The following is an 18618-nucleotide window of genomic DNA, read 5'->3' on the forward strand; positions in this document are numbered from 1 at the left end:
AGCATTGAACCTTTGGAATAAGCTCACAGCTGTGGGTGCTAAGCTTATTCAGTAATTATGTCGCTGTGTAATGCATACAAACTCAATCAAAATATCATACTCTTCCAATGAATATATAAGTTACAAGAAACTAAACAGCAGCATATCAGAATGGTCATTTTGGGTTTCTCCTTGTTCTGAAGAGATCTCTGCAACATTCATTTTCCAAAACCCGATATGATCCATACTTTTAAAATACATTTAATACACTATTTCCGTCCGATTCGGGGTATAGTTTGAGATTGATGGTCTATAATCCTATATTAGTCAACATTAATCGAGCGCACAAGACCGCGCAGCGCGCTCAATGTTTGGGAGCGCGCGCGGAGGCGGTCCGGTTACCTCAGTTTCTCGCGTCCTCCGTTTTTTTCAGTCGCTTAAGAAAAGAGAGCTAGGAACGAACGAGCGGGTTGGTAATCTGGAGATACTTTACATCGGGGTTCAAAACATTGATTTTTTGCAACGACAGCCGCTTTACAGGTAATATGACCGCTTCTTTTTGTGACTGTGCTTCGAAAGTGTTTACAAAGTGGGAAATGCCCCGTGGAAGTGGGCGTTTTCACACGGAGGGGGATGTGCTGTGTCTTTGTGCAGAGCCAGAGGCAGCTCTCATTGTGGTCACTGGAGAAACGCAGCGAGCAGAATTTGCACATATTCCAAGGTGCTTGCTTTTTGGTGCCTACATCGTATCGACCGAGTTGTCTTAGATTCCATGCTTCTTTGAGGGTGAGATTCCAGACTAATACGGGCTATCGGGCTTTTATTTCGTGCGGTAAAAATTTCAGGCCTCCTTAAATAATGATCAGTACATATGATACAGTGCTTATCCTGCAGTTTGATGTTCCTCCACGGCGTTTTGACAGCTCCGCATGAAAAGAGGGGTATATTTACACAACAAAGCGGGGGTGGAAGGGGGGCGAGGGGTGCTTGGGATTGAGATAGAGATTTTTCGCTCTAGATATCTCAACACAACGATACAGGCTTCTGGTTCAAACTTAACTATATTTTTAATTGACTCTACATGTCTCTGCAGTTACATTAACTTTACAGACCAGCTCGTAAGACATATGTGATATGAGCTATCGCTGTTTTGCGTGTGTATCTATAGGCTGTAGTTTTTTTTTTCAAAAGGTATTTCGAATATTAGTTTTGAAAAATACTAATCTGAATATTTAGTAACTGTCTTTGCTAAATATTGCAAATTAGTGCGCGAATGCAAATAAACATTTTGTTTTCAAACAGTTTACTTAAGTTTTCCAGCTATCTTATGTCGTCTATAAACAGTTGGTGTCTTGAGATTGTAGCTACCTGCTTGATTAATTTGATGAATAGCTAACCGTAAGATCACCCTCTGGATAAATAGCTAAACGTGCCTGGCTTACTATTAATTAGTAAAAATAGATGTAAAATGTTCAGAAGCCTATCCTCAAGCCAAAATATTGAGTTGAAATCTACGCTTAAACACGTGAGGAAGATAATTTTGCTCCTTGCTTGAAATAGATATGTCCCTTAGTCTATGATAAACAGGAATAGCTACACGTATGATGTTCATCTGCTTTAAAGATTTGGAGAAGTGAATTTCCTTTCATAGCAGCAACACGGCGTCGCTGTTTAAAAGTGATACGATTTTAGAAGTGTTGTGAATCAAATTGATCGCCAGTATTTTTTAATAGTATGTTATGTTGTTGCTAAAACGTGTTCATAAAAAATGTCGATATTGCTTTGACGGCAACATCGTAGCTGTAAATTTGACAGGTCTATTGCTGCTGAGATACATGCTTCAATTTCGCAGATAACTACAAATAAAAAAGCCTTTGTCATGGGATCCAGACATAACCCACATTGTCCGCATCTGTGCATTCGCAGTTTATGTTGTAGTCAAAATTACTAATGCTTGATCATTTGGAGCTCCAGGTTATTTTGTACTACTGATTACGACTTATTTTACTTTTAACTTTAGCTGATAGTATTTTCCTTTGTATCAGTGTGGTAACGTCCCACAGGGAGTGGATGGAAGTAACATACGCTCACTCACCAGTTTATTAGGTAGACCGCTTGTTAATGCAACTATTTAATCAGCCAACCATGTGGCAGCAACTAAATGCTTAAAAGTATGCAAATGTCCAAATGTCAGAATCGGGAAGAAATGTGAACTTTGACTGGGTGGTTTGAATATCTCAGAAACTGCTGATCTCCTGGGATGTTCACTTACAAAAATCTTTGCAGAGTTTGCAGAGAATGGTGTGAAAAAATAACAAAACATTCAGTGAGCATCAGTTCTCTGTGCAAAAATGTGTTGTTAATGAGAGAGGTCAGAGGAGAAGGACCCGACTGGCCAAAGTCGACAGGAAGGTGACAGTAATGCAAATAACCACACATTACAACAGTGGTATGCAGAAGAGTATCTCTGAACACACGATGCGTCACATAAAACCACAAAATGGATCGGCTACAGCAGCAGAAGACTTAATAAGTCTAATAAATAACTAATAAAGTTTCTCTTGAGCAAAAAATCAAGAAACATGCACAGATGTTGATGTGTCAATACAGTGTTTCACTGCTGTGTAGTTGTATTGGTGTTGGAATGGAAGTTCTTGGGAGAAATGTAAAATGTTAAAATAAGGCCAGATCAGATCTTTTGCACAGCTGATAATGTCGCTTTTGAAAAAATGTTTGAAAAAAATGTGAACTCCAGCAGATGGATGAAGGTTCCAGACGCTGGAGTCTGTAAGCATATCTCCGGTGTTGTCAGATGAGAGATTGGCCCAGCAGAATGCATGAAAGCTGGGGTTGTGACCAGAGTGTGGTATGGGTGGTGTGATCACAGGGCCAGGATGTCCAGTGAGGTGCAGAGACCAGACGACAGCCCCAGCACAAGCGGGGGCAGCTCGGATATCGAGCAGCGCGAGGCTGCTCCTGCGGAGCAGGAGCGAGAACAGACACAGCCCAAGAAGAAGGAGACCAAGATCTCCAGCAAGACGGCTGCCAAGCTCTCCACCAGCGCCAAGAGGTAACGCTGCACTCCTGCTTCACACGTTATCTCAGGTGGTGAACGCTGTTCTGTGCAGCACTCCTGTACCAATGACATGAGGGCCTAAGCAATACCCAAAATTGTCATCTCTGCTGTAACCAGTGTTGCACAGTGTACAAGTCAATTACATTGGGTAGCAGTGAGAAACTGCTCTTGTAACCTTAAGGCTGCATCCATGGTCCAAGTAAATGTTGCATAAATGCATGATATGTAAAAAAGTGAGATATGCAAGTGACCCTGGGCAAGGGCATCTGTAGAGCAAATACATGATGTATCAATAAGAGCATTTAGCGAGGTTGGGTAAAGAGGACGGCACCCCAAAGGTATCAGAGATGTGTCCTGTTTTGTTCTCAGCCTGCCCTTGCTCATGAGAATCGAAATCTTTGGGAGAAATACTGCAAGGATGGAATTATGCAACCAGCTGTGTGGTGAAACTCTCAGGCCTTAGCACTTTTATGGCCGCCCATGTAATGTGCTTGTTCCCGTGTGTGCGCCGCTGTAATCCGTCCCCACTCTGTTAGACTTTGAAGGAGAGTTTAATGTTGTGATGGGCATTGCGTTGATTTCGCTGTTGCCTCGTGCTGTGTGATTCATATGTATTCCACATTAGTGGGAATATTTTAAAAATTGCATGTCGTTATTGTGCATTGTCATTATCTTACCTCATTCCTGACATCATCAGTAAACCTTTCTCTTTTCCAACCCTTCCCTTTCCCAAAAGACTTTTATCTCAAAGCACAATATTGTCACGTGATGAACTTTCACACTTGGATTCTAGTGTGGGTTTGGGAGAAAACATGGGCTAGCTCTTACATTATACATTATAACCCTGTCATAATCAATAATAATGTCTGTATCATGTATAAGTACAAATGTCCTTGTTTTCACTACTCAATGAATGAAGAAAAATCCATAAATCTTATCAAAACATTCAAGTAGTTTAAATTTGATGTAGCCATACCCTGGAGTTATGCTTGTTGCATTGAGCTTTAATCTGTACATTTCTGTTTATCTCCAGTTTACATGTGATCAGTAATAATCTGCAACCTTTGTTTGCAGGATTCAAAAGGAATTAGCTGAAATCACACTCGACCCCCCGCCGAACTGCAGGTAAGGGCCAGCAGGCCTTAATCATTTCGAAGCAGTGTCTTGTTTCTCAACCAACCTTTCTCTGTGCCTCTGCCATGCAGAGCAGTCTGCAGTCGATTAGACCTGCCGGTCATAACATGAATAAAAGAGAGAGGTTTTCCAGCACAGGACAAGTGGATTCTGCACCAGCATGGGCCTGAATTAGTGGCTTTTGTGGGTTGAAGAGCTGTCATTAGACGCAGTAGTGAATCAGTCGTTTCTAGCGCTGAAAGTGTACGTAGCTTCTGTTTGCTGAAACGTGGGGTTTCGGAACTCTTTGTGCAGCAGTGACTGCTGAAAAAAGTAAATGTGGTTAGCGTGATTGCTATGCCACATGCTTTGCACCTTGACTTCATTACCATTTGAAGAGGAGAGGTGACAATACAGAGAAAGGCATTAGTAATTTGAAGTAAGAATTATGTGCTATTGTCCACTGGCAAATCTTGACTAATATAATGTGCAACATAATTGGGCCCATGAACTTTTATTTTCTAACAGTGGAGCTTTTCATTCTGTATTTTGTGTGGTTGTCAAAGTGCTGGCCTGTGGGCCAGTACCTTTTTAGTGTGAAACAGTTGTGCCTTTTAGCAGTGGCATTTACTTCAATCACCTCCATAAAAAGACAGATGCAGGAATTTTTCAGAATTGTAGAACTGTAAACATGGTAACTGCTCCTGGACACAGGTGCCTGATAAGTGCATGAATAATGGTAAAACATGATAATAACAGTGTGGCCACCAAGGCTGATATATTCGTCATCCAGAGCTCAGCACAGATGGGAAAAGTGATTTTAGGAAAACTAAATTGCGGTGAACAACGTAACGGCACGCTGTGTGAAAGATTGGTTTGCTGGAAGGCTTGCCAATTTTGTGAGGAATGGATTTGCTCTGATGACGGCAGCAGTTGGGCCCTTCAGACAGGTGCAATAACTCTACCCTAGTTGTGACTTGTCATTTAACTTGTGTTTTTGATCTTTGAGATTTTTTTTCCACCCTGAAAAATGTGAAGGGTAAGAAATGCTAAGAGAAAGAACGTCTACCTATCTGCTCTGTCTTGTTTGCGATAGAATTGCCTGAGATGAATTCACAGACATTGTGGCTGCAAAGAAATGTGCCTGTTCTCTTGTCAATATTTTGCCACAACATATTGTTGACATTTAAATACACAGTGCTTGAATCTTCATTTTTGTTTTTCTTCGTTTGTCTTGTGATCTCAGCTCCAGTCATCCAGCATGGCTAGTGTCTACGGTTTCCCAGACGCTTACCACTTTCTTTTATTTTTTTGCTTGCCTAAAAATTCATGACACTCGTCAGACTCCCGTTCCTGGAGAAATGCATGTCCTTGGAAGCGTTTTTTTTGAAGGTGGTGTTTATTCTTTGGGGAAATTATCGCAGACAAAGGTTATTGTGCATCTCTGTGGCCGGTGGTTCTCTGAGGCAGGGAGACGGCAGAGTGTGGCGGGTGCCAGACACATCGGCATCGCGGCTGAATAACAACACAGCGCTCCGCTGGGACCGTCTCTGATAAAGCCGGCCCTTATTGACTGGAATATTACAGCTTGACACGTCATTGATTATTCTCCTGTTTCCAGCGTGAGTGTAATTACTTGTGCTGCTGCTTTCAAAAGGCAAATCGGTAGAAAAAAAGCATTATTCACCAAGTGACTTCTTTTTTCTTTTTTTTTCTTTTTTACTGCAACTTGAGTTGGATTGGTCGGGACCCTTTTATCCCAAGTGCTAGAGTGAGACATTCTGAATTCTATAATCTCTGTGTGAAGGAACTGTATCCACTGGAACTGCAGCCCTTGTTGTTAATTTTGTGTGAGGAAATGTGTGTCTTCAGTTTGCTTGCTTGTTCAGTTCAGCAGCCACCAATCCCATCACTATGATAGTATGTGAGTAAAGTAACACTTGCTTAAATCCACCTGGTGAAGCCATTGAGCAGATTAGACAGCACACAGGCCGCAGTGCCCAGTGGAGGTTAGCTCAGGGAGGCTTGAGTTCAGACTTGCGCTGTGTGGTTTTATGTTTTTTGCTCTCTCATAAGGATACTCGACTCCCCTGTGGCTTTCTCAAAAGAGGAACGAGAAAGTTTTCAGTTTCATTCTTGTCTGCTACAATCTGTCCGTCTTCCAACTCTGACCTAATATGTTTTGAAATCATGTGGTTTCCCCCATGTTCCATGGCGACCTGTTAAATGATATCAAATACTCAATTTGACTTTGCTTCCTAAGGACCACATGCTTGGTTGTTTCAGATGTGGTGAAAGACATCAGCCTAAACACCCACTTAACGTGTAGCGCAGTCCGTCAATGGGCTGCCTCTCGAGCCACATGCGAATCCCCCCGCTCCGGGTGCGATTCCTGTCATGGACTTGTCTCCGTTGTGATTCATTCTCTGTCCTAGAACCCACTTTGTATTTTCGGTTTCTTTCTCGCTTTGCTGGAAGCATTGTGCCATTGACAATTTCCTGTACAAACAAATGAATGCAAAGCCACAATTTCTACACTAATCACTGTGTTGGCTATTTGTGGCAGGCCCACAGGTATGGTACATTTGCCCGTGTTGATTGGTAGGGAATGAAAACAGTATCTGTAAGAGAAGATGTTCTTCTCGTTTGCTTGACCAAAGCACATAATATGCCCTTGTATCAGATCCCTGTCTACAAGACATCTGTCTAGATGTTTACGAACATTCACACCGAAGCGGAAAGTGCTATTTTGGCCAGGGTCAGCAGGATGCTTCATCAGCTCTCAGGCAGGGGTATATTGTACTGCGGGTGTACTGGTTGTGTTTTGTGTTTTCACATTTATGCTCGCATGCTTTCATTCCTCGCTTTGCTTATCTTAGAGCAGTTTCATATTTGCGGAGAGGTGTCTGACCTCAGCGTTCTTCTCAATGACAGGGCCAACGTAAATCTGTTTGTTATGATAGAGATAAATTGGGTGCTGTTATCAGTTTGTAGGTTTTAGTTATCAGACACTAGGAAAGTATTCTGCAGTACACCTCATTATGTTCTCTGTAATGGGCTCATTTAAAAGATGTGTCCCTCTAGGCAGGAAAATAATGTTCTCATTAATATCAACACTTTATAGATTTCTTAATTCGCTCATTTTTACTCACACCGTAGTCATAAATATGTCATTCCCAATGGGGGGGAAAAAAACAGGGAAAAAAGCGAATAGACAGATTGTTATGCATTTGTTAAACCTGGATTTCAGAACAGTGAAGAGAAAGCTATTGTTGAGGATGATCATATTTTCTTGCATTCCCCTGGCAGCGTTATGATAACAATTGTTCCTTGTTGACAGTGTAAGCAATACTGAGTCAGGGGGAGATCTGTCACAGTGCTGCTCGTTCTGCCTTATGCCTACATGGCCTCTGTGATCCCTGGATAACCGCACAACTTGTAATGTGCTCCACGTGTCCAAAAGGAATGACCCTATTGTCAATACAACTGTGGTGCCCGTTCTAATTCTGTAAGGCAACTGGTATGAATTTGTGAACACCAGAAGTTAATGGCAGCTATGGTGCAATAATCATAACAGAAATGGTGTGCTGCTTTTATTACCTTATCATTGTGATTTGACTTGAGTCACAGGGATATTAGCTACATTTATTCCACTGTAAAACATATTTTTCTTTTCTCTGTGACCTTTTTTGAGACTTTCATTTTGTTTCATTGCAAATGACACGTTGAGTACATGGCTTCAGCAAAGGTTCTCGAGGCAGGTCATGAGATGGTGATGCATTTGCTCTCTCTCCCCCTTTCTCTCTCTCTCTCTCTCTCTCTCTCTCTCTCTCTCTCTCTCTCTCTCTCTCTCTCCCTCTCCCTCTCCCTGTCTCTCTAATGCACACCCTCTCACCGTCTCATTTTGATATGAGCTCATTAAATACACTGTCTGTACTGTCGTAAAGACTGTCTGACCTTCCAGTCCTTGTTTGGAAAAAGACATTTCTTCAATAGTAAGCTACTTAACTTCAGTTTGCTTGCTGGCAGTGGCTAGCAAGCCAAACTTAATAAAGTCGTACCTCATCAGAACTGCATGCATCTTGGTTATGCTCTTGACCTACTTCCATGCCATTGTAACAGCTGCTTGTTTAGACATAATTTACTGGAACCATCATTTTTTAATGCTATCAACATGCTGAAGTAATGGATAGTTGTTGGCTAAGTGAAGCCACTAGCTTTGCTGGAAATTGTAATAAGCTATGTTGTGTGTTCCATGTGCGAAAGTGGCTATTAATTGCTGCTGTCAAATAAAGATAATGTATTTGGCCATATGCTATTGTCTGACCATATGCTCCCAGTGCCTGCGCAACAAACTGTTTTACATAGAATGAGCCATTATGAAATCGGGTGTTGTCTGTTTGTAAACTTAACTTTGAAATGAGCATTGAAAAAGACTGCTATGTGTAAGAAGTGGCATTAATGCATTACCATTCATTGAGATTGTGTGATTGGCACTAATTATATTAATAACAAAGGTACTGAATGAGCAGCAAAGAGGCAGACTTTGGGTAGATGCTGTGAAACAATTTCTGTGCTTAAAATTATTTGGATATTTGAATTAATATGCATTCACTTAATGCTTTCACTCCTCTGAGTGCAGATGATTCTAGAGCGCCAAAATAAGTCATTGTCTCCTGATGATGTCAGAACACAGACGGATGGAGTCTGTTTCTGAGAGTCTGGGGGGATGCAGTAGAAGTCCAGCTGTGAAAAGCTCCAGTTGGCTTCATTCCAGTGCACCACTGTTCCACACTGCAGTCCTACAGAATCTTCCAAATGGCAGCTGCCAATGCAGAGAAAACGTACCAAACAGCTGACTGCTGATGGGTGATGAGAACAGCACTACTTCCTGTTAATGGTAGTCAGGCAGTCAGGGCCTACATCTGATTGGTGCTGGGCTCCTCAGGGATTCTGTGACCATACCTCATTTTTTGACCATTGATTAACGACTGCAAAGACATAAATATTCATGAGGAAGGAGGGCCACAAAGGCCTCTGGGAAATCTGTGTGTTGATATCTGCAGAAAGCCAATGTCTAAACATGTGCAGCCCTCTCAAATCAAGTCATTTATGTGCAGGTTTGAAGAGAAAGCTAACAATATTAATTAAGGAACACAACAAAATCCACCTGATCATTAATATCAAGCCTTGAAATCCAATAGGTGTTTGTCAGATTAATGTGTTCACACAGATCACATTGATGGTATGTTCTGTTCAAAAAGTCATCCGAGGAATCAGTAATACAATGTGTCTGAATGAACAGTGGATAAATGGCTTTTTTATTCTTTTGTTGTTTATGGATAATCACTTTTGATGTGCTGGAGACAAATATATAAGTCGTTTTTTTATGTGTGCAGGTGCCTTGAGGAATTGGCTTTAATCTATTTTAGCGAGCAGTATTTCTCTGTCAGTGCAGTATTGTACAAATGGCCTGTTTTACATGACTATAGTGCAATAGATACTACTTTAATGTTTGTTAGTTTACCTCACAAATGTGAGTTCCAAGTCATAATATAAGGCTGTAATTGCATACCCGGCTGACACAACATGGTTTTCTATTCTATTCATGCGTTAGGAGCTTCTTTTTTTTTTTTACTGTGCATGTTGGATGAAACCAGCTCCCGTGGGTTCTTCTTAAAGGTGGGCTTCAAATCTGTCTGCCAGCGCTTTGAAAATTAGCATGTTTGCATCATCAAACACTTTAAATCTAACACAAAGCAGTGTGAAAGAACCTTCCATCCTCATTAGTTCTGTCTTGTTCCGTCCTAGGCAGACGACACTTCTCTTCTCAGTGCTGTGGTGCCATTGTGTGTGGGAGTTTTGTAGCAGTAGGTGGACTCACTTTGAGTCAGCTTGTTCAGATACTTAGGCTAAATGTCAAAAAAAGCCCTGGAAACTCAAGATCTAATCATTTGAATAAAATGGTTCTCTCTAGGCACCAAAAATGTGCCTTGGTCAAACTATTACTAATGTGGTCTGAAGTATTTTCATGTTTGGTGAAGGGTTCAAATTGGAGGACAATTGGTTATCGTCGTGGATGCCTTCTTTTTGCACTTAGTGGCCTTCAAAATAACCACCTGCATGACCATAATCAATATATGTGTGGTGCCCTCTGGAGAAGAAAGCAGCTACCTTTTCCTGCTCATGGAAATATGTAATTCTCGAGAGTGTTTTCCACTGCACGTCAAAGCTGCACTGTTCGGCAGCCTTCTTCCCATGGTATTATGATCACCTAGATGTGAGCCTCACATGCTCTTTTACATCACACTCTCAAGCACTCACATCAGCCTGACTGCTGCTTTGTATAGCTACTTCAATGTGACAGGAGCTTGTCCATGAAAGTTATCATTGACGGAAGCTATCCAAATCCTATTTTGTCATGACATTCATAATTCTCTAGTTGCATAGCTATATTTAGTAATGTTTATGAACAACAGTTTGTCGTACCATGTCTGGAATTATACAGAGCCATCCAAATACAATGTGAGAACTTACAGCTGACTTACAAGTCATCACAATGAATCATAATAGTACAATTAAATATATATTATGTATATTATATATATATATTATATATATGTGTACAGTCAGATCCATGAATAGTGGGACATCGACACAATTCTCCTCTTTTTGGCTCTATACACCACCAAAATTTGAAATGAAACAAACAAGATATTCTTTAACTGCAGACTTTCAGCTTTAATTTGAGGGTATTTACATCCAAGTCAGGTGAACGGTGTAGGAATTACAACAGTTTCTATATGTGCCTCTCACTTTTTAAGGGACCAATAGTAATGGGACAATTGGCTGCTCAGCTGTTCCATGGCCAGGTGTGTGTTATTCCCTCATTATCTCATTTACAAGGAGCAGATAAAAGGTCTAGAGTTCATTTCAAGTGTGCTGTTTGCATTTGGAATCTGTTGCTGTCAACTCTCAATATGAGATCCAAAGAGCTGTCACTACCAGTGAAGCAAGCCATCATTAGGCTGAAAAATCAAAACAAACCCATCAGAGAGATAGCAAAAACATTATGTGTGGCCAAATCAACTGTTTGGAACATTCTTAAAAAGAAAGAACGCACCGGTGAGCTCAGCAACACCAAAAGACCCGGAAGACCACGGAAAACAACTGTGGTGGATGACAGAAGAATTCTTTCCCTGGTGAAAAAACCCCTTCACAACAGTTGGCCAGATCAAAAACACTCTCCAGGAGGTAGGTGTATGTGTGTCAAAGTCAACAATCAAGAGAAGACTTCACCAGAGTGAATACAGAGGGTTCACCACAAGATGTAAACCATTGGTGAGCCTCAAAAACAGGAAGACCAGATTAGAGTTTGCCAAACAACATCTAAAAAAGCCTTTACAGTTCTGGAACAACATCCTATGGACAGATGAGACAAAGATCAGATTGATGGGAAGAGAAGAGTATGGAGAAGGAAAGGAACTGCTCATGATCCAAAACATACCACCTCATCAGTGAAGCATGGTGGTGGTAGTGTCATGGCGTGGGCATGTATGGCTGCCAATGGAACTGGTTCCCTTGTATTTATTGATGATATAACTGCTGACAAAAGCAGCAGGATGAATTCTGAAGTATTTCAGGCAATATTATCTGCTCATATTCAGCCAAATGCTTCAGAACTCATTGGACGCCACTTCACAGTGCAGATGGACAATGACCCGAAGCATACTGCAAAGCAACCAAAGAGTTTTTTAAGGCAAAGAAGTGGAATGTTATGCAATGGCCAATGGCCTGAATCCCATTGAACATGCATTTCACTTGCTGAAGACAAAACTGAAGGGAAAATGCCCCAAGAACAAGCAGGAACTGAAGACAGTTGCAGTAGAGGCCTGGCAGAGCATCACCAGGGATGAAACCCAGCGTCTGGTGATGTCTATGTGTTCCAGACTTAAGGCTGTAATTGACTGCAAAGGATTTGCAACCAAGTATTAAAAGTGAAAGTTTGATTTATGATTGTTAGTTTGTCCCATTACTTTTGGTCCCTTAAAAAGTGGGAGGCACATATACAAACTGTTGTAATTCCTACATCGTTCACCTGATTTGGATGTAAATACCCTCAAATTAAAGCTGAAAGTCTGCAGTTTCAAGTCGTTTCATTTCAAATCCATTGTGGTGGTGTATAGAGCCAAAAAGAGGAGAATTGTGTCGATGTCCCAATATTTATAGACCTGACTGTATATAAATAACCGCATAGTCTACAATCTCAGTAGTTACCAATATCTATATTGTTCGTTTTTTTGGTATTAATAAATAGTTTTGTTATAAACAGTTAAACTGCTGTTCGCTGCTTTCTCTTGTAACTTTTGATTGTCTGAATGGGATAAGTACTTTTACAGTGTGTTTTGTGGCCTTCATGCCCTCATGGCAAATTACATTTTAGACTTACTGCCTTCTGAGCTGGCCTTCTGATTTTGGCTTTGCCAGGGCAATAGTGGACTTGCCCTAAAACTGATGAATTTGAAGGCCTGTCATTGCATTTCATTGCATAACTATGATTGGAACCATGTGTTTCTGGTTGACAGTAGTGACTGTTGTAACATTGCGGTTATTGGCTTTTCCTTCATGTAGAATACATCAGCTGCTCACTTAGTGCATGAGTGTGGGAAGATGCAGTCATGGTTTCAGTGTTTATATATATCCAAGATTGAGAGCTGAGCTGTCAAGGACATGTTGAAAATGGTAGGTTTATTGGTTTTCTGTGATCTCACAAACATCAAAATACCACAGCTAGTGTTAACAGCGTTTTAATTTAAGTTGTATATTGGGAAACAGTCTTGTGGCATTAATAAAATATCCGGTTCTACAAAACACATTAATTTCATTCTGTACTGTATAATTACAATATTTCTTTCTCGAAAAAAGGTCAACAAGCACCTAGTTTAAAAATTGCCTTCATAACATGCAACAATTGTAGGTGCATTTGTGAGCTGTAGTGTGTCAAATGTGTTATTTAAGATGCATTGCATGGTGCATATTCTTTACTTCCTTGCAAATTTACACAGTGTGCACAGACCTGCAGGTAACAGAAATGAAAGGAAATCAAAAGGAGTCTGAAAATGTAAAACAATATAGCCTATTACACAAGAAGTGTTACTTGCCCTAGCTGTGTGAATCATTTACAAATTAGCTTTTTCTTTAATGACTTCTTGTTTTGACACAACATGCCTCCAAATTTTAGCACCTGGGCTAAAGTGTGGGATTAGGTGAGATTCAGCAGCAGACAGAGATGTCATGTTTAAGTTTCTCAGAGATGCTGATGTCAGAGGAGATGCTGCAGTGGAACGCCTTCTGAGTTGAATGTTGAGATGAATGTTTTTATTTTATTTTGTATCATTATTTGTTCATCATCATTATTATTATTTATTTATTTTTCTTCATGTAAATCCTATTTAAATATTAGTTTGACACCTGCGTACCTAATACAAAAAAGAAAAAAAATCACATATGTAATATATCTGAACATAAGCTATACAAGAACCTACGGATCATTACATTTAGATAGCTAGCCGTTAGGCACTATATCACTGTTAGCAAAGTCAAGAGACCCTTTTCTGGTTACTCTAGCTCAATGCTTTCAGGCGCAGCTAGGAAGCAAAAAAATGTGACAGAAAAGTTCCTTTCCCCTGGTGCATCGAAATGTAAAGTTAATGATACTGAAATTAACTTGTCGCCGACCGAACATGTGGTCTCCTTAACTCTAAACACCGCAAAAAGGTCCCCTTGTGAGGTGATCCCAGCAGCTTGTAATTGCCACAGAAAGACTTCTTCTGGAGGAAAGGATTTGAACAGTGATCACTATAAGTTTCAGAATGTTGTGCCTGTCTGATTTTCCTTGCTGCAAATGTGAATCAGTTTGTGCGTTTCTATTTCCAATGATCCCCTGAATTTTCATATTCGTGTGGGCAACTAGAGCTGTTTTTCCAGTTCTTAAATCCAGTAGTCACGGCACTTTCTTTTTTTGAACAATACAGTATATTGAATAAGACAGAGCCACAAGATGGTGAGTAAACGCCTTTCTCTCAACGGTGTTTCTTCATTCAGTATTTTCTCACCTGGTCCCTCGTTAAACTCCATGCTTCCTGACTGAACACGAAAAATGTTTTCTTGGCCCTAATCTAGCCCTGTTTATCTTAACACTCCTCCACTGCAGCAGGCAGCAGAGCCTCATGTTTGGTCGGTCTGGTTATTTTTGGCCTCTTTTTGTACTTTTTTCGCTGCATTTAAAAAAATTTAATTATGTCATAGGCTATGACAACAGAATGTTGTGTGGTGGTAGCCTATTTTTTAGGACAGTGACACTTTACAATGGGTCAGAATATGTGCGGGAGCATTTGGTGGGGAGGAGGGCCAGAGAAAGAATGTTTGCCTTGTGTAATCTGGCCATTTAATCCGGCCATGCTGACACAGGCTATTTTTACCTCTCATCTCTGCATGCTGCCCAGCCACAGAAGAAGCCTGAAGTCCTGCCCACCTTTATTTATTTCCTTTCTTCTTTTTTATTACTGTTTTTGCTTTAAATATGTTTATTACAGAAGCAAGATGTAAAAGCAATTCAGGCAAATATACAATTGCTACAATTTTAAATGATTTATTTTATTTTAATAAGATGATCTGATCTCTCCATAACATTCTTCTTTTAAGCTCCTCTTCTGTCATTGAATAACAAAGTACAATGACTAGAGGATAAATGCTTATTCTAAAAGACAAACGATCATTACTATGCTATCTTGTTGGGCAAAAGGATATTTGGACTAATAAGGGGGAAATCAGTGTCTCCACTTTAAAAGATGTTATAATTTGTCCTCAAACTAGGCTAAACCATTGTGCATACAGTATATAAAGTGTTCTCATGTCATGTTAATCTTGAGGAACTGCAGTTATTTTAAGTCTTGAATAGTCTCCCTGTGCACATGTGAGATTGTGAAACTGAAATAATGCCCCGCAATAATCTGGTATTGTTGCACACTTGCCACCTGGGATATGCTAAATAATGTGTCATGCAGGTCTCAATTACAGTCATAAAAGAGCTTCACTGCATCTCAAAGGACAGAAATGAATATTAATCTCCTTTGAAACTGACTGATATTTTCCTTTGTGTTGATTAGACACAACGTTATTTTCCATGCTTATTTAGTCCATTACTGTGGATAAAGGCCTGTTCTTGAATTGCTACTTCAGTGCAGTAGGGAAAAAGAGTACTCATCTTTTTATGTGATGGGGAAGCAATAATGGGTACATATAATTGCGTTGTGTGTGCACTAATACAGCAAAGCACTAGCAATTGTTAGTTTTAAAACCTGGTGCCCTTTGATAATATTTTTGCTGAACTAGTTCACATCGCCCTGCAGTGCAGTTCAGAAATGATGATCTTGTGTTTTGCCAAGTTAGGATAATGCTCTTAAATAAAACATTTTTATGAATTTAGAATAGATTAATCAAAAATGTCAACCACGAAACCTCCAAACATTTGTTTTCCAGTACTCTGAATGACATTGCACTGTATAGATGGATCACTTCCTCTTTAACAAATGAATGTCAGCGCTGAGTTATTTCAGCATAGGTTATTTTATCTGCTTGAAGAAGGGAAAGATGTTGTGTTGTGATGTGCAAATTGATGCAAACCATAAATGTGTGCTTGCGCCAAACCTGTTTCCCCGTCATTTGTTTGACAAGGTAGCATGTGGAGCCTTCGCAGTCCTCTTGACAATTTATCATACATCTACAATGTGGAATCAATACTCAAGTGTGAAAACACAGCTAGCGTAAGAAAGATGTGTGGGTGCTATGCCCAGTCAGCTGGCTAATGAGCTGGCCCCTGTCACTCAGCACACAGTACTCTCTCCAGAGTAAGTGCTCTTTCACTGAGAGTCACTCATCTCTCTGCATTTACTGGCTGTCAGAAAAAATCTGATCCTATTCAGTCTTTCAATAAAATGCTCAGATTTGATTTGCCTCTTTTACATGACAGACATGTTGAATCAGTAATGCTTCAAGGTTTGTAGAATATCTAGACCTCTGGTGCTACTGGAAATAACCTTTATAGCATAGCCTGCATGCATATTTCATGCAGTGCCTGGTGTACTCCCAGTGAACAGAAAATGTGTGGATGCCACAACAGACATGCAGTTTAAAATTACATTTAGATTCTAAAACATGGCAGCACGGGGTGCCTCCATCTGGTTTTCTTTTAATAACCACTCCTTACCCTAGCTTTTGTAGCTGAAGAACAGCACGCACCATTTATAAGTGTAAAACAAATATTTCCAGGTTTGACCTTCCCATTTTTTTGTATCGCCTTTCAGGGTAGCTCTCGGATTAGCCTGTCTGTTTGGGACTTGTCACTGACCATTGAAATTTGCTGAATTCTCTGTGAGTAAAGGGAGAACACTGATTCAGTTTTGAGTTTATTGAATTTCCAGGGCTTTGTTGGACATTTAACCTACTGTAAGTATCTGAACCAGCTGACTCTAATCAAGTCGACCTACTCCTATAAAACTCCCACACACATTGGCACCATGGCACTGACAAGACAAGTGTCCTTTGCATAGGAAAGAACTGGTCCTAATGAGGATGGAAGATTCTTTCACACTGCTTTGTGTTAGATTCAGTTAATCTCAAAATACTTTATTCCTACAAGTGGTATATTAATAAAATAATTGTATTAATTTAAATGACTGAATCAACAGGATTTGCTAACAGGATATTCATAAGTTACAGACATACCACATTTTCTTACGTAATGTTAAGCCAAATGTTAATAAACTAAATGCCGTATTAATCCTGCCAGTGAAGCGTTTTTCATTATTCTTTCAGGATTAGAATTTCTAGTGAACATAACCACAATGAGATGCTAGATTTTAACTAAATTTGCCAACCATAATCTAAATTCTCTAATGCAAAATTAACTTGTGAAATGTAAATAGAGCATTTCACTCTTTGGAAAACCTGTCCACTGTTAGGGAACACTTCTCCAGTTTGCCTTTGTTTTAAATGACTTGAATGCTTGTGACTGAGACTTTTTAGAGCGTAGACAAAAACTGTGTTGCTTTACTTTTCAACTTTTAACTTTCAGACTGTAATATTAGTTGAACGGGACACATTTTTCATTCACAGAAATAAAATTTATTTTAGCTGCCTTGTTGAAGAACAGGCTCTTATTTCTTGTGACCCGGTTTAATGAAAGATTTTATATAGTAATGTAATGCTGGGTCGGCTATGCAAGTCTGTACAGATTTATAATGAAAGTTCCTCTTATTACCTCATTTATTATGCTGGAAAATTATTATTACAAGACATTTATAGATTGTGCATTCTATGAATTCCATGAATAATTTTGTTTTGCTGAGCTGGAAATTAGTAGAAATGGTAGAATTTTTATTACATGTCAAGTGTTTAAACTGCATTTGTATGAACTGTATGAACAATGCCATCCCACAGATTTTCATCATTATAGCAGCGTTATAATTATATCCAATAAGCTTACAAGTTGGTTCTGCTGCGTATTGGTCTTATTCTCAGTTGATCTTATGAATAATTGTGTGGCATAGTGTGTATACTGTGGTTGAAGGCATTTGTTCTTTTTGACCTTCTCTACATTTGGATTTAGCACATGGCCATGTCCTGTTTAGCATAGGTCTATATCTTCATTCTCTTCATTAAAATTCACTGCATGTTTCTCCTGCAATTGTACGACACGTCGGCACTTATTTTCTCCAGTGCCTTATTCTCAGTACACTGTGATAGACAATCAGGAAATGATTTGAGCCATCTATGTCAGTAAATCATCCCCCCGCAATATGTTGCTGATAACATCGGCCTAAGTGCAGTGGCATTGGTAAGGCACAGCGCTAGCGCTAATGCACCGCTAATCATCATGTAATCTCAAACAGTGCACCTTTTCACGCTCTTTATAGATTTTATTTCAGCCAGGATCATCCCCTCCAGTAAATCTCTGTTTAATTGTCTCTGTGCAGGTTTAGGTTTCACGGACTGCATGGCTGCTTGTTATTCATGGCTGCCCTTGAATTATCAGTGCACCTCTTCTCCCTTCTCACCATGGATTTCCTGCAGGGCTTTGCCCTGTACCTTGACCAACTTTTTCTCTAATCCCTTTTTATCTGGGCACTTAAATTGCATTGCTATTTAGTCTTTTCTGAAATAATGTAATAAGTTGAGGATAGCTCCACGATTTCTCAGTGAGGAACGGGCTTTGAGAAACTTGCTCTCTGGGGCAGACGAGGCTCTCGGCAGACTGACAGAATGGTAATCCGCAGCTGATGTGTAAGCAAACAGCAGACTCTTGGCATGTGAACAAATAACTCAAAAGCAAACACTTGCTCTGGGATACCATTACCGCTTTGGCACAAATGCCGTCACAGGCATAATGG

General features: G+C 40.0%; 1 protein-coding gene across 2 annotated transcripts in view; it reads left to right on the forward strand.

The window, feature by feature from the left end:
- Positions 1–343: 343 nt before the first annotated feature.
- The window catches only part of ube2e2 (ubiquitin-conjugating enzyme E2E 2), a 52177-nt gene continuing 33902 nt past the window's right edge, over positions 344–18618 (forward strand). The window contains exons 1-3 of one of the 2 annotated variants that reach the window (XM_061237140.1): positions 344–519; positions 2867–3049; positions 4130–4180. In XM_061237140.1, the coding sequence (XP_061093124.1) occupies positions 347–519; positions 2867–3049; positions 4130–4180 (407 nt within the window). In that variant the 5' untranslated portion in view covers positions 344–346. Of the gene's footprint in view, positions 520–627; positions 766–2866; positions 3050–4129; positions 4181–18618 lie in introns of those variants that run through there. The other variant, XM_061237149.1, reaches the window with a different exon arrangement.

The sequence above is a fragment of the Conger conger genome, chromosome 1 (genome assembly GCF_963514075.1).
Source record: "Conger conger chromosome 1, fConCon1.1, whole genome shotgun sequence".
In the NCBI taxonomy this organism is placed as follows: domain Eukaryota; kingdom Metazoa; phylum Chordata; class Actinopteri; order Anguilliformes; family Congridae; genus Conger; species Conger conger.